General features: G+C 43.8%; 1 protein-coding gene across 3 annotated transcripts in view; it reads left to right on the top strand.

Annotated features, from left to right (window-relative positions):
* Positions 1-25,814, top strand: part of nrap (nebulin-related anchoring protein) — a 30,520-nt gene that overhangs the window by 303 nt on the left and 4,403 nt on the right. Inside the window, exons 2-40 of one of the 3 annotated variants that reach the window (XM_060036438.1) lie at positions 598-692; positions 1,056-1,143; positions 3,433-3,537; positions 4,093-4,203; positions 4,457-4,564; positions 4,787-4,891; positions 5,376-5,483; positions 5,695-5,799; positions 6,146-6,253; positions 7,406-7,522; positions 8,574-8,678; positions 8,942-9,049; positions 9,701-9,814; positions 10,424-10,522; positions 10,820-10,924; positions 11,689-11,796; positions 12,526-12,633; positions 13,341-13,538; positions 14,020-14,124; positions 14,447-14,545; positions 15,042-15,146; positions 15,738-15,845; positions 16,567-16,724; positions 16,954-17,107; positions 17,623-17,727; positions 18,439-18,537; positions 18,778-18,882; positions 19,129-19,236; positions 19,735-19,848; positions 20,291-20,488; positions 21,164-21,268; positions 21,457-21,555; positions 21,732-21,836; positions 22,298-22,405; positions 22,858-23,169; positions 23,714-23,818; positions 24,333-24,431; positions 24,837-24,941; positions 25,113-25,220. In XM_060036438.1, the coding sequence (XP_059892421.1) occupies positions 598-692; positions 1,056-1,143; positions 3,433-3,537; positions 4,093-4,203; positions 4,457-4,564; positions 4,787-4,891; positions 5,376-5,483; positions 5,695-5,799; positions 6,146-6,253; positions 7,406-7,522; positions 8,574-8,678; positions 8,942-9,049; positions 9,701-9,814; positions 10,424-10,522; positions 10,820-10,924; positions 11,689-11,796; positions 12,526-12,633; positions 13,341-13,538; positions 14,020-14,124; positions 14,447-14,545; positions 15,042-15,146; positions 15,738-15,845; positions 16,567-16,724; positions 16,954-17,107; positions 17,623-17,727; positions 18,439-18,537; positions 18,778-18,882; positions 19,129-19,236; positions 19,735-19,848; positions 20,291-20,488; positions 21,164-21,268; positions 21,457-21,555; positions 21,732-21,836; positions 22,298-22,405; positions 22,858-23,169; positions 23,714-23,818; positions 24,333-24,431; positions 24,837-24,941; positions 25,113-25,220 (4,599 nt within the window). The remainder of the gene's footprint in view (positions 1-597; positions 693-1,055; positions 1,144-3,432; positions 3,538-4,092; positions 4,204-4,456; positions 4,565-4,786; positions 4,892-5,375; positions 5,484-5,694; positions 5,800-6,145; positions 6,254-7,405; positions 7,523-8,573; positions 8,679-8,941; positions 9,050-9,700; positions 9,815-10,423; positions 10,523-10,819; positions 10,925-11,688; positions 11,797-12,525; positions 12,634-13,340; positions 13,539-14,019; positions 14,125-14,446; positions 14,546-15,041; positions 15,147-15,737; positions 15,846-16,566; positions 16,725-16,953; positions 17,108-17,622; positions 17,728-18,438; positions 18,538-18,777; positions 18,883-19,128; positions 19,237-19,734; positions 19,849-20,290; positions 20,489-21,163; positions 21,269-21,456; positions 21,556-21,731; positions 21,837-22,297; positions 22,406-22,857; positions 23,170-23,713; positions 23,819-24,332; positions 24,432-24,836; positions 24,942-25,112; positions 25,221-25,814) is intronic. The other 2 variants (XM_060036439.1, XM_060036440.1) reach the window with 2 other exon arrangements.

Genomic DNA, 25,814 nt, shown 5'->3' with positions numbered 1-25,814 from the left:
TAAGTAAGTGAAGACTTCAGAATATCCATTTTCAAAGAGCCACAGAAGTGAGCATTTTCTTTTGTCATTTTGATATATTTATGGTGTGGACTAATATTATGTGGACTTGCTGTGTCTATTTCCATTTTCAAATCTGAGCACAAGACATGCAACAGCAATCCTGCATCTAATTTCTGTAAAAATGGCAAATTCAAACAAATAAAAAAACTAATTATGGAAAAATTTGAGTCAACCATTTCAGTACCAACCGTCTCCAATAACAATTAGAGGACCAAGATATAGGTTTAAAGTATTTTGTTTTGATTGTCTAGAATTTTCTTCAAATGTATTCTTATTAAAATGTTAATCAATGAGTATTTGTTTGAAAAAAGTCAGTGAAATTGGCTCTCAAGATTATATATATATATATTTTAGCATTCAAGACCAAACAATGCAATGTTGAAAGGTCTTGAAAAATCGATGGACCGATCGATGTGTCTCCTCGGCCCGTCTTCGTGCTTCTGTCCCTGGATGGTCCATGATGGTCCTGTAGCACCCTATTCCTCCAGAGAGTCCCAGACATCCCCCTGACCGGTGCTGTGTGTTTCTGTCCTCCAGAACTGGCACAAGGCCTGCTTCCACTGTGACGTCTGCCGCATGGTGCTCACTGCCAACAACTTTGTGAGCCACCAGAAGCGGCCGTACTGTTCAGTGTGAGTACAGTCAGGGTTTAGGTACGCTAAAACGTGGCGGATGCTAACCTGAGGAGAGGGCTTACAAATATCAATACAAAGAAATAGAAATAGAAATGTCTGCTTTGAATGATTTCCACTTTGTATTCTTTCTCGTATGAGTTGGGTTCAATGTCTTGTCTTTAACTGAACAGCAATGACCCACTGCCGTTTTTTGACGTTGCCCCCCCCGAAAGTGACGTTAACTTCTGAATTTGTTTCTAGAAAGAAATGTGACACAAAAGTGAAACATTTAAAAAAGAAAAAATCGCTGTATTAAAACTGAGGCAAACTAGACGGGCCACATTTTAACTTCACGTCTACCCCTCCTCCCCACAAACACAGACACAATCCCAGGAACAACAGCTTCACCAGCGTCTATCAGACGCCTGTCAACATCAACGCCAAGATACAGTCCAAGGCGAGCAGTGAGGTAAGGCCGCCGCTGAAGTGATGTCACCCAGGGACCCTGACTCAAAACATGACACCCAAACTATTCAGAGCCCCTGTTGTGAGTTAAGGTCAAGGCCCCCCAACCCCCCCCTAGTGCAGACGCCAGCAGGATGACACTGGTCTGGGCTCCATTGTTGGAGTGATGGATGTTCTCGGGGGGATTATGGGGTGGGACAGTAGCTTGGTGCGGGTGTTGGTATTGTAACACCAATGATGGGTTAATAGGCATCAGATCTTTACTGACCATGTGACGCAGATGTCCCATCTCAGCACCGGCAGGGTACAGAATGTTGAATTAGGTCATAGCTTTGTTTATTGGCTTGCCTCTTAATGATGAGTTTTGCATTCAGATTAAATTACTTTAACTCTGAATCAGAAGGTTATGGAGATACAGAATAGTGGCAATACACTTAGAGAGTATGATTTGGTAAATGTGGATGGTAACAAATCACACGGGAGTGTCAATAACAAGTGCTTCAAAAGCATGTGGAGCAACGGGTGACGTGCAAAGTAGCCTGCATTCACTTCCACCCGAGATCTGTTGCTGTTAACCCAGAAATACGCACACACAAGATAAAAAGAGGCCCGGAACCAGTAGTTAGCAGATGGGTTACTGTAAGGTCCCTAGTAAAATGTATAGAATCCAGAGGGCGAGAGCGAGAGAGCTGGAGAGGGAGAACGAGAGACATGGTGACTGCCATGGTTTGGAATGAAAGTGCGACGCTGTTTATTTCTGTTTCTGTGACAGCAACCCCCTCCCCAACTCCTCTTTGCGCCCTGAGCGGCTAAAATTAAACGCCAGGAAATACGGCCTCATGTCCCATTCTCAGCCCTCCCACCTGTTGTTGTCTGTCTGTCTGTCTGGCTATGTCAGATTTGCTTTTATTCTGTGGCTTCTCTTGCCTGATTGATTGGATGCTGGCAAATCGTTAGAAATACTATGTGCTGCTGTTGTATTATTATACATTTCATGGTAAGCTAAACGTGTGACCATCCAAAGTAATTGTTGGACAATTAACAATAAATTTCATTCCCAATTTATCCATCACAATTGTGTATATAAAATGGTTTATATTAAAAAATATATATAATGATGATCACACGTTTATAATATGTTATGTAATAGCTTATCTTATATCATAGCTTTTGTTTTTGAGTGTAGCAGAAGAGATAGTGACCGAGGGACAAGAATAAACCCTCACAGATGCATCCTACTGAGTCCTAAATATTTCATACCACCTCACAGAAAAGCAAACAATCGCAATGCTCCTAAAAAGTAACATTTTACAATTTGATTTTTTTTTTTACATTCTATTCATTTGACCTTTTACTCAAGTCAGATTTCATCAAAGGTACAGCACTTCTACTCAGGAAGGATTTGTCTGTGTACTCTTTACAGCTCTGAGCATCACACTTCCACATCCTTCTTGAGTATCTGCCATTGGTCCCCAGAATGGCCTGCTTGCATCAAGGGTGTCTCATGCTACACAATGTTATAAATACCAGCGCGCTAATATTATGCCAGGGTCTTATGCCAGCTCAGGCTAGTCGGTTCGACGTTGATAACGGAAGAATTATAACTTGATTACCGGGAACTCTGGCTGTTCTGTTCTGTCTGCTCATATATTTTTAACACTGAAATCGCAAAGTGATGACCAGAGCGAACCCCACACACACAAACACACACACACACCCACACACCCCTATTTTACCACCGGATCTGTTCAAATCTATCTTCTGGTGACATCACTACTGGCTGTCCGCCCAGATGTTTGATTGACAGCTCACCTGCCAGCCATATCCTAGAGGGCTGGACTTTGAAAATGGCTCTTCTTTGTTTAATGATGGTATAAATATTAATAATGGTAGGGGTATCATCTGCCCAATTAATAGCAAAACTATTTGAGGATAAATGGTTCACAATTTTGACACTTTAGTCCAAAGCGTCCAAAGGGCATTCAGCAATGAAGATATACCCCAAAAAGTGCATAAAATTCATAACATAAACAAAACAACTGCTTTTAAGTGGTACAATATAGAGAGAGACTGATAATAAAGGATAAGTATTTTTTTGATATCTGAAAACAACTCAGGTGCTATGCTTTTACAAAAGTACTTTCAAATGTACAAATGCATGCTTTGTGCGTATGCGTTGTTGTTTCTCCTGTCCATGCACACATGTAGGATGTGTGTTATGTGCACGTGTTAACGGCACATAAGACACATCCCCGTCTTGGCTTAATGCTTGTGGTCTGGTTGCATCCCGTAGCTGAAATATCGTGAGGATGGCGATCGCTTTATGTCCACCTTCCACTATGACATGAAGTCCCTGGCCCTCGAGAAGGCTCGCCTAGCCAATCAGATGGCCAGCCAGGTGAGCTCCCGCCCCTCGCTAGGCAGAGCTACTGATGCAGCCCTGTCAATCAAAGCAAAGAGGGGTTGGGCCAAATCCCGCTCTTTAAAATTCAGTTGATCGGACTTCTGTGGTTGGGGGTAAAATCTTATCCCATGTCTTAGGAGCTCTGCAAGTGAGACATTCCAGAAAGAAAGGCGCTATCTGTCTTTCTCTTGTTTGTTTCGTCCTATATTCAAAAATGATGTCCTTTTTTCATATTATATTTTAAGTAGTATTATTAGTATTTAAATGTATACATGAATGATAATGCTATGTTCCTCCGAAAAAATTTTTAAAGTAAAAAAATTTAGAACATGCATAAATGAGAATTTGAACCCCACCTAAATTCCCCTCAAGTTTGAACAAAATATCACCACACCCAGTTTCTTTCTTTATTCAATGTTTGTCTGGAACTTGAATGTATTTTTGCTCAATGTAACCTGGTTGAATCAAGTAGAGATAAGGGGTGTGAGATATTCATCTGAGTGGTGATTGGCGGTTCACCTTGTGCTGTCTTGGTTGTCATGACGATAGACCCAGGCCTACACCTCCCACTCTGGGTTCACCTCGGAGCAGCAGACGTGGTACTCTGGCACGGTGATGAACCAGGATATGGTCAGTGTGTCCCAGAAGACCATAAGTGACGTAAGCACGTCCAAACGCCACCGTTCTTACACACACTTTTATGAACATTTGAGGACTTTTTTGTTATAACCTTGATTTAATTAGTTATTCTTTTAATCCCTTAATACATTCAAACTGGTCCGTAAATCTTTCCATTTTCCCATCCCTGGGCTAAATTTGTCCTTGCTTTTATTCCACAATACCAGTGCAGTCACTAACTCTTCCAAGCCTCTTTAAACGATTAAGAAGCTCTATTTTGTGTTTCCTTGTGCAGGTGAACTATGTGGAGGACTTCAACGAGTCCAAAGGAAAAGGCAGTTTCCCTGCCCTGATAACACCAGGCTACCAGACCGCTAAGAATGCTAACATGCTAGCTAGTAACGTGAGTTGGTTGAAACCACTATGTCATATTTCTGCATCAAAAGAAAGCAATAGTGTACTATATCAATGAAATCTTTGGAAACGATATGTATTATGGTGTTTCGGTATGTTGAAACTCGAATGTCGTAAAGTGGTAAAATATGTTGTAAAATATTTAGTTATTCATATCGGTGGAGCGTTTTCTATCCATATTTGCATATTCATTACTTCTATGTCTGTACAGGTGGAGTATAAAAAGGGCCACGAGGAGCGAGTATCAAAGTACACGACCTTCGCTGACCCCCCGGAGGTCCTGCTGGCCAAGACTCAGAGCCAGATCGCCAGCAACGTAAGCTTCTACCGGTGGCCATTCACTACCTCTTGTGGCTTTGTGACTGTTACGGGACCATTTGCTCTGGGTGACCGGTTGCTATGGATGACCGGCAGCTATGGGGAAATGTTTGCCATGGGTGTCTGGTTGCTGGGTGACTGGTTGCTATGAAAGACTGTTTGCTACGGGTGACTGGTTGCTAAGAGTTACCGCTTGCTCTGGGTTACCATTTGCTCTCATTGACTGGTTGCTATGGGGGAATGATCGCTATGGGTGACTGTCTGCTATGGGTGTCTGGTTGCTGGGTGACCGGTTGCCATGGGCTACCGGTTGCTATGTGGTGACTGTCTGCTATGGGTGTCTGGTTGCTGGGTGACTGGTTGCAATCGGTGAGTGGTTGCTATAGGTGACCGGTTGCCATGAGGTTAGCGGTTGCTATTGGTGAGTGGTTGCTATGGGTGTGTGGTTTCCCCGGGAGACTGACCCGTGTCTCCGGTGACAGTATGCCTACACGGAGGAGTACGGCCATCAGAGAGGGAAGGGCAGCTTCCCAGCCCACATCACCCCGGGGTACATGGTGTCCAAGAAGGCCACCGAGATGGCCAGCGGCGTGCGTGGGACACACACACACACACACACACACACACACACACACACACACACACACACACACACACACACACACACACACACACACACACACACACACACACACACACACTCGCAGATGCATGAACTCAGTGCTCATACATGTAAGGCATCACCTTTATAACCACACACACACACCATAGAGCAGCAGTGACGCTCGCTGCCTCCTCCAGGTGAAGTACCGTCAGATGTACGACCAGGAGATGAAGGGCACGGCCAGCGCTGAGGCCGGGGCCTCGGAGGCCCTGCAGGCCAAGGAGAACGCTGGCGTCAGCCAGGTGAGGACCACACAGACTGCCAAACGTCTTAGGCACCAACAGCCCATAATGTTATCAAAGTTACTGATTGTTGTGGTCGCTGTTGTAAAACCTTACAGTGCTTTACGCCTAAATAGTGACGATATATTTGTAACTAAATACTATAACTGCACTTTAACTCTACGTTATTCGACGATTCACTTATTTCCTGACCTAGATTGATCCTGTATTTTATAGTAAATAGTATGTCTTATCTAACTGCATTTCTGAATTTTGTATTTTTTTTATAATGAGATATTATCGGTATGTGCAGTTAACCTCAAGTAGAAAATATTTTTGAACTTGATGAATGAAAACCTGTTTGCAGATTGCCTACACAGAGCAGTACGAGCAGCAGAGAGGGAAAGGAAGTTTCCCCGCCATGATTACCCCGGGATACAAGCTAGCTAAACAGGCCCAGGCCCATGCTAGTGATGTGAGTATCCACCAAGGGCTAGCCAGGACCCAGTCCGATCTAACCATATCTGCCTTGGTTGTTTGCACCCTGATTTAACTATACATTTCCATGATGGAAACCATTCAAAGTATTTATATATTTTATATCTTTCAATAAAATAATATAGATTTGTATAAATTATTTATTTTGAATATGATTATAGTTGCCACATCCCTCACTCGAGTGAGGGGAAACAAACTTGATTTCAAACTAAATCAAACACAGTTGTGCAACTACAATTTTGGATTGGTTCAAATGAGTCACTTACCAGGGTAAGCAGTAAAATTACCTTGGCTGACGACAATATAACAACCATTGAAATATTCAGCTCAATAACAATTGCCAGTTGTCAGACAAATGCTTGAGAACCATGAGACTCAATCCAAATAAAAATTTGAAAATGGCGATAGCGTCTTTAAACCAGAGATGGGGCTATCCCTGTGGTTTAATTTCAGTGTTTACTTGCTCTCTAAAGTAAAGCTAACCTTATTGAATACATGATACAGCTATTGCCCTTCTTTCTCAACAAAGGCAATAGGATGAGTGGTACATTGTGCTGGCCGTAGGAATGGTTTCATGACAGAATGCATACAGTGATTTGGAACGCTTCACTCATATTTCAGCCTGCCCTGTCAAAGGCAGCCACAATAAGACCCTCTGAACCACGGGTGGCAAAGCGATGTTGTCACGGCCAAAACTCGGCTCTCCCCAGATTAGACGCTGTGCCCACACACAATAACCCCAACCCTATAGTATTTCCTCTGCACACAAAATTGTGCAGGCAAAAAGTAGTCCCGATGAGTCCCACTTTACATAGCCCAAGTGTGGGGCTATGTACAAGTGTGGGGAAACAGTTCCATGTTCAGAAAACAAATGTCTTTACATTTCCTGCTACTGACTTTCCTGCTACACTGACCCATTAATATATATATTTTCTTAAAAGTAAATATATTCCAAATAATAGAATAATGGGACTTTTACTTTGGGAACTCTGAAGTCCCACCCCCTCTGTCAGCCAGTCAGGTGATGGCCTCGACCTGAATAACACATTCATGAGAACCTATTCTAAATATCCCCTTCCTGAAACCTGTGGATCATCTCGTCTCCGTCTGTCTCTCCCTTCACCCGCAGCTGAAGTACAGGAAAGACCAGAAGAAGATGAAGGGCACCTCACACTTCACCAGCCTGACGTCAGAGGACAACCTGGCGCTGAAGAACGCTCGCAAGATCAGCAAGCTTGTCAGCGAGGTGAGGAGCCTCGGGTTCAAGGAGAACAGGACCTGGATTAGGGGCTGGCCACTGGAGGCTATATAGAGGTTATGAATGTCAAGGCCATGGGGGTATTGTTCCCAGACAAATTGTTTTGCACAACGTGTGTATGTGTGTGTATGTGTGTGTTTGTGTGTGTTTGTGTGAGCATGTGTGAGCATGTGTGTGTGCGTGTGTATTGTGTGTGTGTGCGCGCGCATAGGCGTACGTGTGTGTGTGTTTGTGTTTGTGGTTGTGTGTGTGTGCGCACGTATAGGTGTACGTATTTGTGTGTGTGTGTGTGTGTGCGTGCGTGTGTGTGTGCGCATAGACGTACGTTTGTGTGTGTTTGTGTGTGTTTTTGCGTGTTTGGTTGTGTGTGTGTGTGCACATATAAGTGTACGTATTTGTGTGTGTGTGTTAGTGTGTGCGCATAGACGTACGTGTGTGTGTGTGTGTGCGCGCGCACCTATAAGTATACATATGTGTGTGTGTCTGTGTGTGCGCATGCATGGATGTACGTGTGCGTGTGAGTGTGTGTGTGCAACACTCATTGTTGTTTGTTGGCGTGTGTTAAGGCATAGTTATACTGACTGTATCAGGCATCAGCCAACTGGGCCAGGCATGTCAGAGATGACATGCCATTCCAGTGTGTTCATACATAGCTCCAGTCATATCTAGTTGGTGAGCCATGTTTTAAATCAAATGACCCGTTTTGTCAGCTCACTTTGATTTATGAAACACTCCAGAGTACAGCAAAATACCATAACTTTCCCAGCCGAGTTCAAAAGTATTGCAACAATATTTACCTTTAGATGTCCAAGAGGCTATATTTAGAGCTTATGAGGATGTGTGCGAGGAAAACCGATGAAACTAAGACCAAACAACGTGAACAGTGTTTGCGGTTCAGTAGTTTTTATTTAGATACACTCCATTGGATGCTAATTGTTTCCAGCTCTCCTATCCGAGCAGGGCTGCCAAATATAACTGTATTTCTGTTTTTGTTTTCTGTTTGTTCTGGTGTCATTGCATTTTGTCTTGTACTCGTCAGAACGAGTACAAGAAGGACCTGGAACACTCCAAAGGTCACAGCATCAACTTCTGCGACACGCCGCAGTTCAAAAACCATGCCAAAGTCGCCAATTTCACCAGCGACGTAAGGATTGCACCACACATGGCCAACCCATGGCCAACACACAAACAGCACTGCAAAAGATATTTCCATCGTTTCATCCGATGATCATTGTCAACTTAGATGGTTGCTTCTGTGGGAGCCAGTACGGATATTAATATCCAATGTAGTTTAGAGGATGGGAATAAAAACATACATATCGATGAGTTCAGTTCGCCTGAATCAGTTCAGGCTTTGTGTGTTGTGTTCTTAGTGTTGCATTGAGAAATGCTCCATTGTTCTCACAGAATAAGTACAAGGAGAACTACAGACAGAGCATGAAGGGCCACTATGAAGATTCTGGTGTGGATCAGAAGACTGCCCACGCCATGAAAGTCCGGAGCCTTGCTAGTAACGTAAGCATCACATTCAGAAGCATGTTCCATTTGAGGAATCTCCAATATTGGGATTGTAGCTTTGGATATTTCAAAGGGTGGCCAAGCTACGGGTTTGTTTGTGTTCTTCGAGGTTTCATCTTGCGCCTTAGCTTCAGTCCGTTCCACAGTTTCAGTATGCAGATTCTACATTAACATTCTGCCTCTAATTGCAAAGCTCATGTATCCGAATGTAAAATGTCATCAATAATAAATCAATGTGCCATCAGCATTCAAGTCGTCTACAGTTGTTAATGATGTGAGAACGACGTGATTGCTGAGAAAACAAACAAACACATTCCTCGCTGACCCTCTTCACCACTTCTTGAACCTCCAAGTTTTTGTAACATAGCGAAAGCTCTGCAGTAACGACAATGCAAATGTTGTGTGTGATTGGTTAGAGATTTAAGGCGGGTGTGTTTTGTTTAGTTTTATTCCAACAATCTGAATTCTTATTTCCTGTCTTAACTACGGTAACATAATTGAGTATAAGAAATATGTCCGCAGAGATTGTTGTTCTGAGAAACACTCACAAGGGTTGAGTCTTCTTTGATTGACCCTGGGGGAAATCGTTTTATAAAAACGACTGCTGTGTACATTCTTCTGCTGATGACACCACGTTGTACACAACAGATCTCCTACAAACAAGGCTATGAGAACGAGAAGACGGAGCATGGCGAGTACAGCTACCCAGCGACCCAGACGCCAGGTTACCAGAGCCAGAAAAAACTAGACCCGCTCAAGGAGGTGAGCACATCTATATTTACCTTTATCAACCATATCAGGACACATGCAGACCTTTATATTTAAACACACCGCTAAAGTACATCAGTCTATTTATTTAGCTCTAAAGATAGCTTTGTTTCAGCCATTTGAGCCTTATCCCCTTTTAATTTGGTTATAAGTGTGCAATATAACCCTCCTGTCATGGAGCAAGCCTGCATACACCCCTCACTGCATCTACTGTACCGATGGTAGCCTTTTCATTGGCCATTATTTCCGCGATAAAGGGTGGTTCAGCCGATTAGCACATTGAGCACGTTGGCCAGAGATGATCAATCATGTAGTTTCATGTCGACATATAATCGGTGTAACTAGATTTGAAAAAAGACTCTTTTAAAGAGTATCAAAGTGAAAGACAAGTCATTAGCGGCATCCATTGTAAACAAACATTTATTGCACAGAATGTATTATAAAGTGAAACTACAATGTTTAAAAACTCATTCCCACTACCCCTACACGCAATGTGGTAACTGACCGCTTGGCAATGCAAAGAGTTATTCATGGATCTGTTAATATAAGTCATCAGTTACTTTTCTAACATAATACTAAGCACCTTGTTCCATTTTATTTTAGAAAAACTACCGCCAGCACATCGATCAGGTGAAGTACAGCACAGTGACCGACACGCCTGAGATCGTCCAAGCCAGAAAGAATGCCCAACTGGTCAGCAATGTAAGTACATGGGAATAAATGTGATAATAAGAAAGATTGTTAGAATATGTACTTGATGTACTGGATTGTTACAACAGTCATATTGATTACAAATGTGTAAAGTTAAAGGCTCCTATAAAATATTCACACCATATTCTCACCTTTTTTGATTGTTATGATTTGTCGAGAAAAAATATCTCATCTAATCATATAAAATGACTTCAAGGGAAATGTCACACTATGCTAGTTTCTTATATAAGAGAGTACTGCTTTGCTTTGGGTGTTGTGACTTATTGTCCTGCTCAATGTGTCCCTCAGCTGAACTACAAAGCCAACTATGAGAAGACCAAGCACCAGTACACCCTGCACCAGGACCTGCCCGAGATCAGGAATGCCAAGGCCAACGCCGCGCTCTGTAGCGATGTGAGATGGCCCGCACGCACGCACGCACGCCCGCACGCACGCACGCACGCACGCACACACGCACGCACGCACGCACGCACGCACGCACGCACGCACGCACGCACGCACATATTACACAAACACACACACACACACACGCACGCACATATTACACAAACACACACACACACACATATTACACACACACTCACACGCACACATATGCTACATACACACACACACACACACATATACTACATACACACGCACACACACATATACTACATAAACACACACACACACACACACACACACACACATACACACACACACACGCGCACACACATATTATGCGTACACAAACACACACACACACACACACACACACACACACACACACACACACACACACACACACACACACACACACACACACACACACACACACACACACACACACACACACACAGACACCAGTGGCAAGCGGCCCATATAAGCTGTGAATGCAGCACATGCCCAAATCACGGGACTCCCGCACACACATAGTGTTCACAGTTCACACTAATGTCAGTTGTAATCATTAATATTGTCTGGTTTAAGGGGATATGATGCAAACTAAATGTACGAATTAAAAAGTAATGAAAGAACAGAAGTCCTTGCATGGATGTCACTTTGTTTCTTCTTCCGGCTCAAATAGAACTCAAACGGTTCATAAATAAAGTGATTTATGTTATAGCCAGTGATAATGATCATTCTTATTCATAATCACTTCTCCGTTGCTCCAGATTAAATACAAGGAGGAGTGGGAGAAGAGCAAGTCCAAGGCGTGTGACATCGGCGTGGACACCCTGACCTTCAAAGCGGCCAAGCAGTCTCGAGACCTGGCCAGCGATGTAAGCCAGCTCAACCCTAGGTCAACGCTCTGTCAAAGAGCAGCTTTGGGATGAGATCTGGGTTCAGAATGCATATAATTGTTGACGATTCCAGGTTTACAAAGTAAAAGTCCTGTGGTGTTTTATGGAGTAACTACGATGGGATTTCAAGTGATGCATGACCCAAGTTTCTAAGTAACAAATGGACAGAGTGTAAAAGGGTCCGATTTTATATGGTGCACGTGAAATGTCCACATCTGATTTGAAGCTACCTGTGTACAAACATATAGGGTCAGCAACAGCCAATCCTGTTTCAAGATGAAGCACTGAGACTGTTGAGGGAGGCAATAATATAGCGTTAGGGATAGGGTTGATATCCAGTCAAGGTTTGAAAAGGGAAGCTATTATTAGTCTTATACCATACATTAAGCATATTGTGATCAATATCATCAATATCATCATAATTATCACATTAACAGCTTCATCCATGCAACCCATCTCTTACAGAAGGGTGTCTAAACATTACTTAGCATGAACGGAGGGTAATAGTATGTGTGACAGGTTGGCATTACTTTCTCATTATCTGCCCGTGCTCCTCCATCATCATGTCCAGCGTGTATGAATACACAGCCGGCCTCCGAGGGGTCTGGGGGGGGGGTCAGAGGCGGGGCGTGTGCCCTGTGACAGGGGCTTCACGCGCTGAGGGGTGGACTGAGGCTGAGGGTGGCTGCGTTGTGCGATGTGTTTCAGATCAAGTACAAGGAGTCCTTCAGGAAGAACAAGGACACGGCGGTGTGCGCCAACGTCAGCGACTCCAAGACGCTGCACTCTCTCCACGTGGCCAAGATGAACAACGACGTGAGCCAATACGAAGCCAACACGCACTCTCTTTTGTTTAAGTGGCAGTGATGCATTTTGATTCATTTGACGCATTATTTTCGGTTTATTATTATTTAGTTGGTCAATTTAAATACAAATGTGTAATATACATTACGTTGTTACGCTTGCAAATTTGATGAACAAATAATTATAATCTATTGCAGAATGTTTGCGTTTGATCAACTGTGCAGCAAACAATAAGCCAGTCTGAGTTGTCTGGGATCCACCTTGTGTTGGGTTAACTACTCCACAATCAGTGGTGGAAAAACCCCTGGTTCAAAGGTTCTGACAGGAGATTCAGAATCTAGTGTGACTGATTACTGATTACTACTTCTGCCAAGTGCAGGGTGAAACTACGACAATAAACCACTGCTTAATGGCTCCAATGGAGCTGAGGAGTTAGCCAACACCTGTCCCGCAAGTCAATAGAGTTCATTACAGTTTTATAATTGAAGGAAGGAAAAATAACAAAGTACTACAAAAAAGGTTTAAGAAACAGGGTGGAATAGCGATGATCAAGTGATACAAGTGATGAGTGAAGTACAGCACAAAAAGAGATGTTATGGTGAGGGAGATAATCTAACTATTTCCCAGAACTGGGCCACAGAATGACCCGATCTCTCTCTCTCTCTCTCTCTCTGTCTCTGTCTCTGTCTCTGTCTGTCTCTCTCTCTCTCTCTCTCTAGATTGAGTACAGGAAGGGCTCCAAGGAGAACCAGGGCCAGTTCAGCCTGTCCTCAGACATGATGAACATGAGCCATGCCAAGAAGGCCCAGGCGTTGGCCAGCGACCTGGACTACCGCAAGAGGCTCCACGACTACACCGTCAACGCCGACGACATCAAGGTGCAGCAGGCCAAGAAGGCCTACAACCTGCAGAGCGAGGTGAGTTAGAGTTTAGCTTTGAACACTCCAATGAGCTTTGATCAGCTCACTTGGTTCATGCGTTTATCAGATTTTATTGCACAAATTAATTTTCACCAATTTTTAATTTGCACTGAAAGTGTGTTCAGACTTTGTCAAAGTGCACACTTGAAGTTAGATAGAGATAGATTTAAGAACTCTACAATACTACAATATTATAACAGTATCAGAGTAACTCTACAGTGATAAAACAGTATGAGAGTAACTCTATATAGTAATACAGTATAATTACAGTATTAAAGAAACTTCTCAGTATTACTACAGTATTAGAATAACTAAAGAAAAACAGAAGTAAATAAGTAAAGAAAAAAATAAAGAAAGGGAAGAATGGAAGTGAGTGAGGGAGGGGGGAGGGAGAGAGAAAGAAGGATTTAATAAAGACAGAGAAAGAGCACAGGGATGAAGAACTCCTTTCTAACCACGCTTGCGCTGTGCCCTGCAGAACCAGTACCGCTCGGACCTGAACTGGATGAAGGGAGTGGGCTGGGAGGCCGAGGGCTGCATGGACATCACCCAGGCCAAGAAGGCTGGAGACCTGCTTAGTGACGTCAGTACCATCGCTCTGTCTGTCTGTCAATCGGTCCGTTTCTCTGTCTGTCTGTCTGTCTGTCTGTCTGTCTTGCCGTCTCTCCGTCCATCTGTCTGTCCGTCCGTCCAGCTGTCCGTCTGCCTGCCTGCCTTTAGGCAGTGGCTGCTGTGTTCGACTCCAACCCGAAAGGTTCTCGGTTCAATCCCCAAGGTGCACACAGCCTAACCTCTGACCTGCTGAGGGACCCTGGGGCAAGATCCCCTTATCCAGCCCTTAACTGTTATTGAATACGTCGTCAATAAGAAACTGAACTTGTTTGGATGCGTTTTTTCATTTGCAGACCAAGTACCGGCAGAAGGTGGACAGCATCCGGTACACTCAGGCTGCCGATGACATCACCATCAAACACGCGCAAAAGAGCCAGGAGCTCCAGAGCAACGTAAGGCCATGATGACCTTTCACCTTTCACCCAGACAGGAGAGGGTGCTGCTGAGTATCATCGGCCACATCCGGTCAGCCCTTGTTCCTCTACCGAGACGCAATTTCTGATCTCTTATTTCATGTGAGCTGTGCACGTAAATTAGCTGTGCACGGCTAAAGTTAATTTAGCCGTCTATAGGACAAGAAATAGAAAACAGGAATTCTTATTGACAAAGAAATATCCCAAACATGCAACAGAAACGTATATCTCTCGCTCTGTCTCGCAAATCAAAGACATGCTCCCCAGAGACGAGACCGCCCTGAAACGAGATTAGTCAGACGCTGAGTAAAAAGCTTAAAGTTTGTAACTATTTTCTTTGTTTTTGTTTTGTTGTTTCCCCCCCCCCCATTTAAGCTCTTTATGTTACCATTTTGCACGGAAGCACTTTATTAAGGACGTTTGCTCGATGTTATCCCCGACCACATCCTTGACTGATCCGTCCCTGTCTCTGTAGCTGGCGTACAAGGCCGACACGGAGCAGACCATGCATCAGTACACCATGACCAACGAAGAGCCGCTCTTCAAACAGGCCAAGGCCAACGCCAACCTCCTGAGTTCGGTAAGGTCTATCCCCCAGAGCTTTCATCACGTATTCAAGTATAACTATAAGAGGGACAGGCTCGCTCTGCACAAAGACTGCATAAGTCCTTTGAATAACCGGAAAACGCCAACGACAAACCAGATATGACAAAGTTTTAAGAACACCTTTTTTGTCAGAACTATTGCTCCCAGAGAACTGAGCAGTTTTAACTATTATAAATTCTAATTCAATAACAGATCTGCTGTTTTGGATAATACATACAGTCAGGTATTTGAGGTTCAAATGAGATTAATTGGGAAATCTGTGGTAATAGAAAAAAAGAAAAGAAAAAAAAAGTTGTATAATCTCAGAGCACACTGGGTCATTCCACTACTGATTGGATGTCTGATAACAATATATTACTACAAATTTTGAAATAAATAACACTTTCATAATTTCATCTATGTCAAAATCAATGTTTCTCTTTTACATTTTCACTGATTATTTTATGTTATATATGTGTGTGTGTGTGTGTGTGTGTGTGTGTGTGTGTGTGTGTGTGTACAGTCGTTTTTTTAATATCCTGTCAAACTCAATACTAGAATTCTTTCCTTCTTTGCATATTTGTAGAAAGTGTATAAAAGCCGCTGGGAGGAGCAGAGGGAGAAGGGATTTGAACTGCGTCTGGACGCCCTCTCCTTCCTCACCGCCAAGGCCAAGAGAGACCTGGCCAGCGACGTAAGGACCTCTGGAGCAGCACCGCAGCACAAGACTCAACCTCCTTTACACATATTAAGATATCTCTGAAGATATTCAGATGGTTTTTGGGGTTTTAATCGTGTTAATATGTATTTTATGATCGTCAACAAAGTGATCTATGCCATTTTGTCACTGTTTCTAACATAAGACTGTAATTGGCGCAAACAGAAGTTAAATCTTATGTTTTGCCAGGCTCCTTTAAAATAATTACAAAGTTGGTGTGGGTTGTAACTATGGTGATAACCCCCCCCCCCCCCCTCCTTCCTATTACTATTAGCCCAAAACACGATTGAGTCTCAAAGTGTTTAAATTCGAGCTGAAACAGGGGACATTTGTAATATAAAAGAGTGCTGCTTCAAATCGCAGTATCACCTCGGCTTCTGCAGAAAAACCCGGGAGCATTGAGGTCATTTGTCTGGGATTTGCATTCTCCATTGGTCCTGCTCTGTCAACAGTGGTCCTACTTTTTCATGGAAAAGGAGTTGATGTTGCAGTACTAAGTTTTTTAACAACACGCGTATGAAGCAGTACTCCTGAATTAGAAACGAGCCGAGTGTGACCGTTTCAGAAATTGCTTTCTTTACAATTTCTGGGCTTCCTATGGAATTCAAAGTGTTGGTGTTCTTGATCGAGAGTAGGTACTGTGATGGGGTTTTTGGTCTTCTCATGTAATATATAAGTACAATCTCTTCCTGTGCAGGTGAAATACAAGGAGAAGTATGAAAAGAATAAGGGCAAGGTGATCGGCATCAAGTCGTCGTCTGATGACTCCCAGATGGCCCACTCGGCCCAGGCCACCAAGCTACAGAGTGACATCCATTACAAGAAGGACTTTGTGGACTCCAAGACCAACTACAGGTAGCATGTTGCTTTCAAAATAAGAGTGCAAAATAAAAGCTTAATTCCAAAGCCAATTACTGTGCATTTTATGAGGTATTTCATTAGTAGCAGATGGGGTCAAATTCAGCAAACATCCAGCAAAATCCAAGTAAAAAAACATAGAGAATCCTCTGGGATGTTCCTTCATCCATCTGATTCTGTGCTGCGTACCGTTGAACTATTTATTTATAGATAATTATTCCCACAGTGTTTCTTTGGACATGATGAATATCAGTCAGGCCAAGAAGGCCCAGGGCCTTGCGACCGACCTCAACTACAGGACTGTCCTCCATGAATACACAACTCTCCCGACGGACATGAATGTCGCATGGGCTAAAAAGGCTTATGATCAACATAGTGAGGTAAGTGATGTTGTTTGAGTTTCACCAAACAAAAGAGATGAAGTCCCACAAAGTATATATTGATAAAATCACTAGAATACAAAATACACTAGACTATTCTCCCGATGGACCTGAACATTGCATGGTCAAAAAGGCTTACAATCAACAGAGTTGTGCAAGATACACTGCTTATGCTGCACAAAAGTAACTAGTTTGATGGCATGAGCTTAGAAGGCTTAAAGAAAACAGAATGATAGTGTTTGTGTTGCACAGAAATTCAATATTGTACTGTGTTCAAACAAAGCAGTAGATTACCCTGAAAATGCTTCACCCTGTCAATTCATAATTGTTGTAAAACAATATAATAACAATAATGTTTTAATGAATCCTATTGTAGCCCTAAGCTTTCATTGCTATACTTTGCAATTGTATGGTTTGCTGCACCATACCAAGCTGTGCACTTTTGTGCTATTCAATTTTTTGCAATACATTTGTATGCTGTATGTATTCAATGCTTTTATGTGCTTGTGGTGCAGAAACAGTACCGGTCGGACCTGAACTGGATGAAAGGGGTGGGCTGGGAGACGGCTGGCTCCCTGGATGTCCAGCAGGCCAGGAAGGCTTGCAACATGGCCAGCGAGGTAACTTCTCATCCTGATTACCCAGCTATCTGTACTAGGTTTACCTGGTTTTGCGACATAGTTTCACAGATTAAGATAAAGAAAACATGACTCACACAGGAGTCATATATATAAATACACACAACGACAGGTGCTATAGTGGGGATCTAGTAGGATCTGAACCTTCAGATAAATGTCACCTGAGATTTAAATGGTCATATGAGTCCATAAGCATTATTGTGTACCCCCTTTGACGAGATGCCACTGGTATAAAGGCTTTCTAGGTGAAGAGCTTCAGTCATATGGTATTTCAAGAGCTAGCATTTCACCCCTGGTCTCGGGAAGCTAGTTTAGCAACACAGCGCTTCGTGTCAGTGGCTGTAACAAGATACCAAAGGGGCAAGACGGCTTTTTTTAGCAATCAGACAAGCTATTAGTCCTTAGAGGCTTTCCTGTTAAAGTTTTACTTGGTAGTGATTAACACTGGTTATATAATAGGTTCAATTATTTGTGCACTGTTACTTCTTTCATTTTTTGTCCAAACTAGAATCTGCCTGCCTTATTTAAACAGGCCAAATTAAATTAGATAGACTAAAATCCATGGGTTGATTGAGCCTACAGTAGATGGTTCTTTTGAACATTTTGAGAAAAAAAATGATTTATGCTGAACACCCCTTCCGCACATCCCAATCAATATGAATGTTAATAACAATATCATGTGATTTCCTTCAGAACAAGTACCGGCAGGATGTGAGTTCCCTGAGGTACACCAGTGTGAAAGACACGCCAGAGATGGTTCAGGCCAAAGCCAGCAACATACTGTCTGTGGACGTGAGTTCAACCAACTTTCTATTCTCTGGGTTCTCTCATTTGCGGTACACAGTCCTAAAGAATATGCTCAAAAGCCTAGAATACCTTTAGTCATAAACCAATCTTATGTCTGCCGCCCTCTTGTGGTCAAGTAATGTGGTGATATTATCCTGCTTTTAAAAGTTAGAAAGATAGTAAATTGTTGTTCAGGAAGCTAGTGGTTTTGGTTGGTCACGTGTTGGTATGTTTGGCTCCTAACAGAGGCTGTACCGGCAGAAGGCTGAGAGCCTGAAGCACAACTACACACTGAGCGGAGAACTTCCAGAGCACATCCAGGCCAAGATCAACGCACAGAACATCAGCGAGGTGAGACCCACATTCACACCTTGACCAACATGACTTGCTTTCAACCTCTCCATGCATCAGTGAAGTTTGACAGGTAGATAGATGGTGTGGTGGATGGACGAGTCGTATGGTTGGAAAATGGATGGATAGACATCCATCCATTCTTCAACCTGACTACCCATCCATCCGTCTACGTGTCTCATCAATCCATCCATCCAACAACAGCCATGATAGGGGCTATCCCTTTGTGTGTTCATTCAAATGCAGAGCAAATACAAGGAGTCGTGGAACAAGGTGCGCGACGGTGGCTACAAGTTGCGCCTGGACGCCATTTCCTTCCAGTCCGCCAAGGCATCTGGAGACATCCTCAGTGACGTGAGTCTCTCCGTACACACCGCCGCCCTTTGGTCCCTGTTCATACGAAGCGAATATGAAGTTCCCTTAACCAAGGCCTACGGTACTCTAACCAGTTCTGAGTTCTCCGTGGTTTCTCAATGGTTCTCCCAACAAGCCTTATCAACACATTAGAAACATAGTTTAGAAATCTTTTATCATTCAACTTTGGGCAATTCTATCAGCTTTATGAAACCTATAGTGCAGCCCTCATCACCTTTATTGTAGTTTTACTACCAAGTCATTTAATAGAGGTCGTGTCTATCCAAAGTGACTCAGAATCCAGAAACATGCTCAGCGTTTAGGGGCTAGGGCATCTACCTGTGGAAGGGTGTGTACAGGCAGGCTGCAGAACCCAGTGGTGTCTGAACACCCTAGCCACTACGACACTTTCCTGCCCCATTGTGCATCGCACACCGGTCCACAAAAAAACAAGCACCAGCCGGAATCCTCTTGACGGTCCACGGTTTCTCTCTGCAGCAAAAGTACAAGGAGCAGTTTGAGAAGACCAAGGGGAAGATGATCGGTCTGAAGGGCCTCGAGGATGATCTGAACCTCTCTCACTCAGTCCAGTCCGGCAAGCTGCAGAGCGATGTAAGTCCACTGTCATTTTAATGATGATAATAATCATACATTGGATTTATGTAAGCGCTTTGCTAGGTACTCCAAACTGCTTGTTGATAATATGAAAAATGATTCACTATGGGCTCAACAAATGTTGACTTGTGTAGCTTGCCAAACTTTGTGATTTTGAATATTTTTTAATATTTACAATTTTCTTTCCACGTTTTATTTTAATGATGGCATTTTAATGTAAAATTGAAAAGCATGTGATTAATACCCGATGCTATTGATACACAGCTTTGAATGTTTGCATTAGTAACATGTTGTCAAAGAAATAGATTAAAATAGCCAATATGTTCCAAAAATGAACATTTGGGTACTCAATATCAAATGTTAAGCACCCTTGTACCCTCACTGCTGATGATGCCCCTTTATTTCCCTCCAACCTCCCTCTGCTGCATCACTGGTGCAGATCAAGTACAAGCAGAAGTCCACCAAGGGGCTGTCCCAGTACCACCTCTCCATGGACATGCTGGAGGTGGCCCACGCCAAGAAGGCCCAGGCGCTGGCCAGCGACCAGGACTACCGGCTGACCCTGCACAACTACACCTCCCTGGCCGACGACGTCCAGACCCAGGCCGCCAGGAAGGCCTACGCCCTGCACAGCGATGTAACCGAGGGAGACGGTCCGCAGGGCCATTTAACCAGAGGGATGGATGGATGGATGAGTGGATGGATGGATGGATGGATGGATGGTTGACTGATGGATGGATGAGTGGATGGATGGATGGTTGGATGGATGGATGGTTGGATGGATGGATGGATGGATGGATGGATGGATGGATGGTTGGATGGATGGATGGATGGATGGATGAGTGGATGGATGGATGGATGGATGGATGGATGGATGGATGGATGGATGGATGGATGGATGAGTGGATGGATGGATGGATGGATGGATGGATGGATGGATGGATGGACAGGCAGACGAGTGGATCGACCCATGGGTAGATGATAGACAGACGAATCAGATGGATGGAGATAGATTGATGTACACATAGAGAGAATAAGGCTAAAACCAATCGATATATTGATGGCTGGATAGGTGGGGGGTCGAGAGATGGACGGATGGGGGAGACAACCAGATGGGTGAATGACAGATGGACGGACAGACAGATGGAATATAGAAACATTGATCAATTTATAGATGCAAAATATAGAAAGAAGATGGACACATTTAAAGATACATAATGCAGACTGTAGACCGAAGCTGGCTTAATGGATGAGACAGATGTACGGAGGGTTGAGACAGCTGGAGAGATGATGGTGTGCGTTTTCGATACAGAAAGTGTACCGGGCGGACCTCAACTACCTGCGGGGGGCGGCGTGGATCGCCACCGGGGCGCTGGGGATCGAAGGCTCCAAGAAGGCCTCTGAACTCATCAGTGATGTAGGACACTGACCCCTCTCCACTGCCTTCTGCTTCACCTCCATCCAGCCTCACTGTAGCAAAACCCTTTGGGGAAATTAAACAGAACATCATCAAATATTTGCATTTCTGAGGCTTTAAGAAGTTGATATATGTAGCCGATGATTTAGCGAATGCTTCAACTCATCTCTTGTTTTTGCCGCTTGCAGAGAAAGTACAGACAGCAGCCGTACCACTTCAAACACACGTCAGTGGCGGACTCCCCCGACATCCTCCACGCCAAACTCAGTGGACAGGTGGCTAACGAGGTAAGCTAGTAGTCACAAAGAGTATCTCCGTTAGAAAATAGTTAATCCTTGGAAAAATGGAAGTTGGGAACAAAAACAACACTCATTCATTCTAGCAATTTGAAACGTTAACACAATATCTATTTGCTTTCTCAATTTTTTTTTAATTCATTTTCCTTTAATTTCCTGTCGTAAAGCGGTTGTACAAAGTGCAAGGAGCAAACAACCGCCACAACTACACCCTCACCGCCGAGAGACCTGAAATCACCCAGGCTAAGATCAACGCGGCGAACTTTAGCGACGTATGTACAACACCCCACGTCATATGCAACCAAACATCACTCCTCAATACCACATGAGTACATGTATATGTCATTATAGATCACAATGTAATGTCAATTGATTAATAATAACTCATTTTTTGGACTCTTTGGCCGTCAAAATATTTGATTGAATTTTAGAGCATGATCATGGGAAGATACAGGTAGCCAGGTTACCAAGTTAGCATGCTAACGTTTGCATATATTTGCCTCAGTATCAGTCTTCTATCTTAACACCTTTCAATTGGAGAGAAGACGGAAGGTATCTCTAGGTCCAAGGAGAATGTATACAGTTCCTTTTCAATTGAGTAGTTATTATAAAAACAGGGTTTGTATCATTTGTATATAATTATATATTATAGTTACAATTGATATTTACACAATGTCTTCTACCATCTACTAAGGCTACTAGTATAACCGTCTGTAACCGCGTGGTTTTGCAGATCAAGTACAAGGAGTCGTGGCACACGCTGAGGGCCCAGGGCTACAGGCTGACCATGCAGGACATCCCCTTCCAGGCCGCCAAGACCTCCACGGGCATCGCCAGCGACGTAAGACCCCCGCCCTGCCTTCACAGCTCACACACTCCAAAGATGATCACAAACATGATGCATGCTGGGACGGGATGACGTCAGGGCGCTCGCACATGATGCACTACACGTTGGGTGAGGAAAGACAATGTTGGAGGTCAAGAATGATTGAAGTGTAAGAAAGAGGGAAATTAGTCCTTCCATCATTGGCAGTCACAGATAGAAGTATAAAAACAAGATGGCGCTAATATTGGGACTGAACAATACAGATCTAAATGCAAGTCGCGACACATTATTCTTTATTACATTTATTGCATGGTATCTGCTGATGTGTTCAGAGCCACTTGTTCAACAATTAAACTGAATTGCATAGGGCTGAATCTCGTCTTCTGGGACATTGAATCACGGCTCAACCTGCCACTAGTTGCACTGTGAGCGAGCCCTATTAACCCATCCCTCCCCCCCCAACACAGATCCAGTACAAACACAACCACGTGCTGGACAAAGGGAAGCACATCGGCGCCAAGAGCGTGACGGACGACCCCTACCTGGTCCACTGCCTGCAGGCTGGCCGGCTGGCCAGCAACCAGGAGTACGGCAAGGAGGCGCGCACGGACAGCGGCAAGTTCCACCTGAACCAGGACATGATGGGCCTGGTGACGGCCAGGAACGCCCAGGCCCTGGCCAGCGACCAGGACTACAAGACCCGGCTGCACGACTACACCGTGCTGCCCGACGACATGAAGGTCCAGTGGGCCAAGAAGGCCTACGACCTGCAGAGCCAGGTAAGGGGGGGGGGGAAGAGAGCCAGGGGAGAGAGGGCGGGGGGAGGGAGGAAGGGAGGAAATGGAGGGGGGAGGGAGGAAACAAAGATAGTGGAGAGGGGGGAGAGCAAGCAAAGATGGGGAGAGGGATGTAGAGGAGAAGGGGTGAGGGGAAAGGAAAGCAGCAAGAGGGAAGAGAAAGGAGAGATGACAGGGAAGGAGGAGAGGAGAAAGGGATGGAGAGGACAGGAGAGTAGGGAAGGTAAAGATGAGGAAGAGAAAACAGATGGACATCAAACACGTGCACGTTTATTAACTATATGCACACATGCACAAATTATCATTCCTCGATTTTGTATATATTTCATATTTTATATTTAATATCAATGCACAGTGGTATTGTTTACCTTGTTTATTCTGCAGAACTGACATTCAGTTCCTAGCATGTGTAAATTCAGCCTGAAATGGGATGAGGTCCACAATGAAAGGGCAGCGAGGCGAGGTCTCCCAGTGCCAGGCCCAGCCGACGCACTGTGATGAGCCCAGTGCTCCGTTTCCTCCCCAGAACCAGTACAAGTCGGACCTGAGCTTCATGAAGGGCGTGGCCTGGGACGGCGTGGGCGCCCCTCAGATGGAGTCGGCCAAGAAGGCGGGAGACCTGCTCAGTGAGGTGAGAATGGGGGAGTCAGGGGCAGGATGGGGGCATCTGATATGCATATACGGGGGTCGCAGGAGGATTCAGATGTTTAAGCTATAGATATCAACGGATTCATTTTGAATATTGTAAGTAGTTTATTCCAAAGGTTTGAAAGGTACTGTAAATATATATATATATATATATATATATATATACGGACAGGCCGCAACAGCTCACAGAAAACTACTACGAATGAGTTAGTGAAGTGCAATGTGTTTATTGGATATTGAAATTATAGTCTTGATATTCTGATGTTGAAGCAATGTTTGGAACAAGATGCCAGGTAGAGTTGCAAAACTTTTCCAAACTAAACATGGGTTCACACGCCACACGAGGAAGAATTTGGTTAGCAAATTAACTTAAAAAAAAAAAAAGTGACACATTCAGAGTGTGCTGTGTGCTGCAGTTTGGGTGTGCTATGTCCTGCTTGTAGGTTGTGGGTTTGATTTCAGAACCTCTTCTTCTTTGTGGTTTTGGTTCCCTACAGAAAAAGTATCGTCAGCCTTCTGACCGCCTGAAGTTCACCTCGGTGACGGACTCTCCAGACATGGTCCACGCTAAGAACAGCTATCAGCAGTGCAGCGAGGTAAATCGCCCCCACTAGTCTTACCTGGGGGGGGGAGGACTCCAGGTTCACAAAGTCAAAGTACAATGCTGTGCTTTGCTCCACCATTGAATCAGTTTGCAGTTAAATGGCAGTTAAAATCCTCCTACCCAATTAGTGACCTTTGAGTGGTTGTTCCCAAACCTAAATCTAAGTATTAAAGAATGAAATTGTAAAAATCACAAATTAACTATATTTATCAATTTGTATGTTATACTTAGTAAAATGATATTGGTTTATCGGCAAATTCAATTCTCATTTTCTCATTATATCTCAGTACAGTTCAGGATGATGAAATTATTGAATAATTTAGCTTTGCCAGCAAGCGAATGTTGCTAGCTTGTTAGGACAATGCTAATGCTAGCCCTCTCTCCACGCTCTTTCCAGAGGCTGTATAAGTCCGGCAAGAACGACGACATGCATAAGTACACCCTGCACGGCGACGACCCCGACTTCCTCAGAGCCAAACTCAACGCTCAGCAAATCAGCAACGTAAGATTAGGGAATAATTCCTATTTTTTACTTCAAATAATGGCGTCAGATATTTAGACGGACAAAAAAAGGGTCTCAATTAGTCATTTCTGAAATCTGATCACATTACGTCAAACTTTTCTCAGTGTTCCCGCTTTGGTCTTGACCCGTTTGGTCTCTCTCTCCGTGTAGAAAGCGTACAAGGCGTCCGCAGACCAGGGGATGTCCGTGGGCTACGACCTGAGGTTGGACGCCATCCCCTTCCAGACCGCTAAAGCCTCCACAGCGATCGCCAGTGATGTAAGTCCGGACAACTCAGGGACTTTAGAGTGGACACACACTTTTAAACCAAATATGTTGACCTCAAAAAGATGTGACTAAAGCCTGACATTGAATAGTCTAAGGGACAGGAGAAACTAGGAGGTCCCCATAAGGGTTACGGTGTGTACTTTCTTAACACTTTTATCCAAAGAGACTTTCAAGTGAGGATGAGAATAACGCAATCAATAACAATTAGAGTAGCTAAAGAACAAACGTCGTAATGCTAGATAAAGTAAAGAGATGTGTGAAGATGTGAATGGCATCTTCACTGTGTTTAACATGTTTTAAAAGATTCACGTGTTCCTGTCCGGCTGTCCGGCCCTGTAATAGTCTGCAGCTGTGGCTCATAGATTAATTGAGCCACACCCATTCTGGTGCTCCTTAAGAGGGCCAGAGTTCTAGACTAGAGGGAGGCTTGAGTTGTGCAAGTGACTCGACTGTTGTGGTATTGTTTTTAAGTAAAAATACGTTTTTACCAACAACATTGTGCGTAGAGGAAACTCTTTTTCACAAGATGAAAATTATAACTGGAGAGACCGTAGTAGCCCGTAAACAACAAACCGTAAACAAATC

The sequence above is a fragment of the Gadus macrocephalus genome, chromosome 18 (genome assembly GCF_031168955.1).
Source record: "Gadus macrocephalus chromosome 18, ASM3116895v1".
In the NCBI taxonomy this organism is placed as follows: domain Eukaryota; kingdom Metazoa; phylum Chordata; class Actinopteri; order Gadiformes; family Gadidae; genus Gadus; species Gadus macrocephalus.
This window is presented reverse-complemented; position numbering and strand designations above follow the sequence as displayed.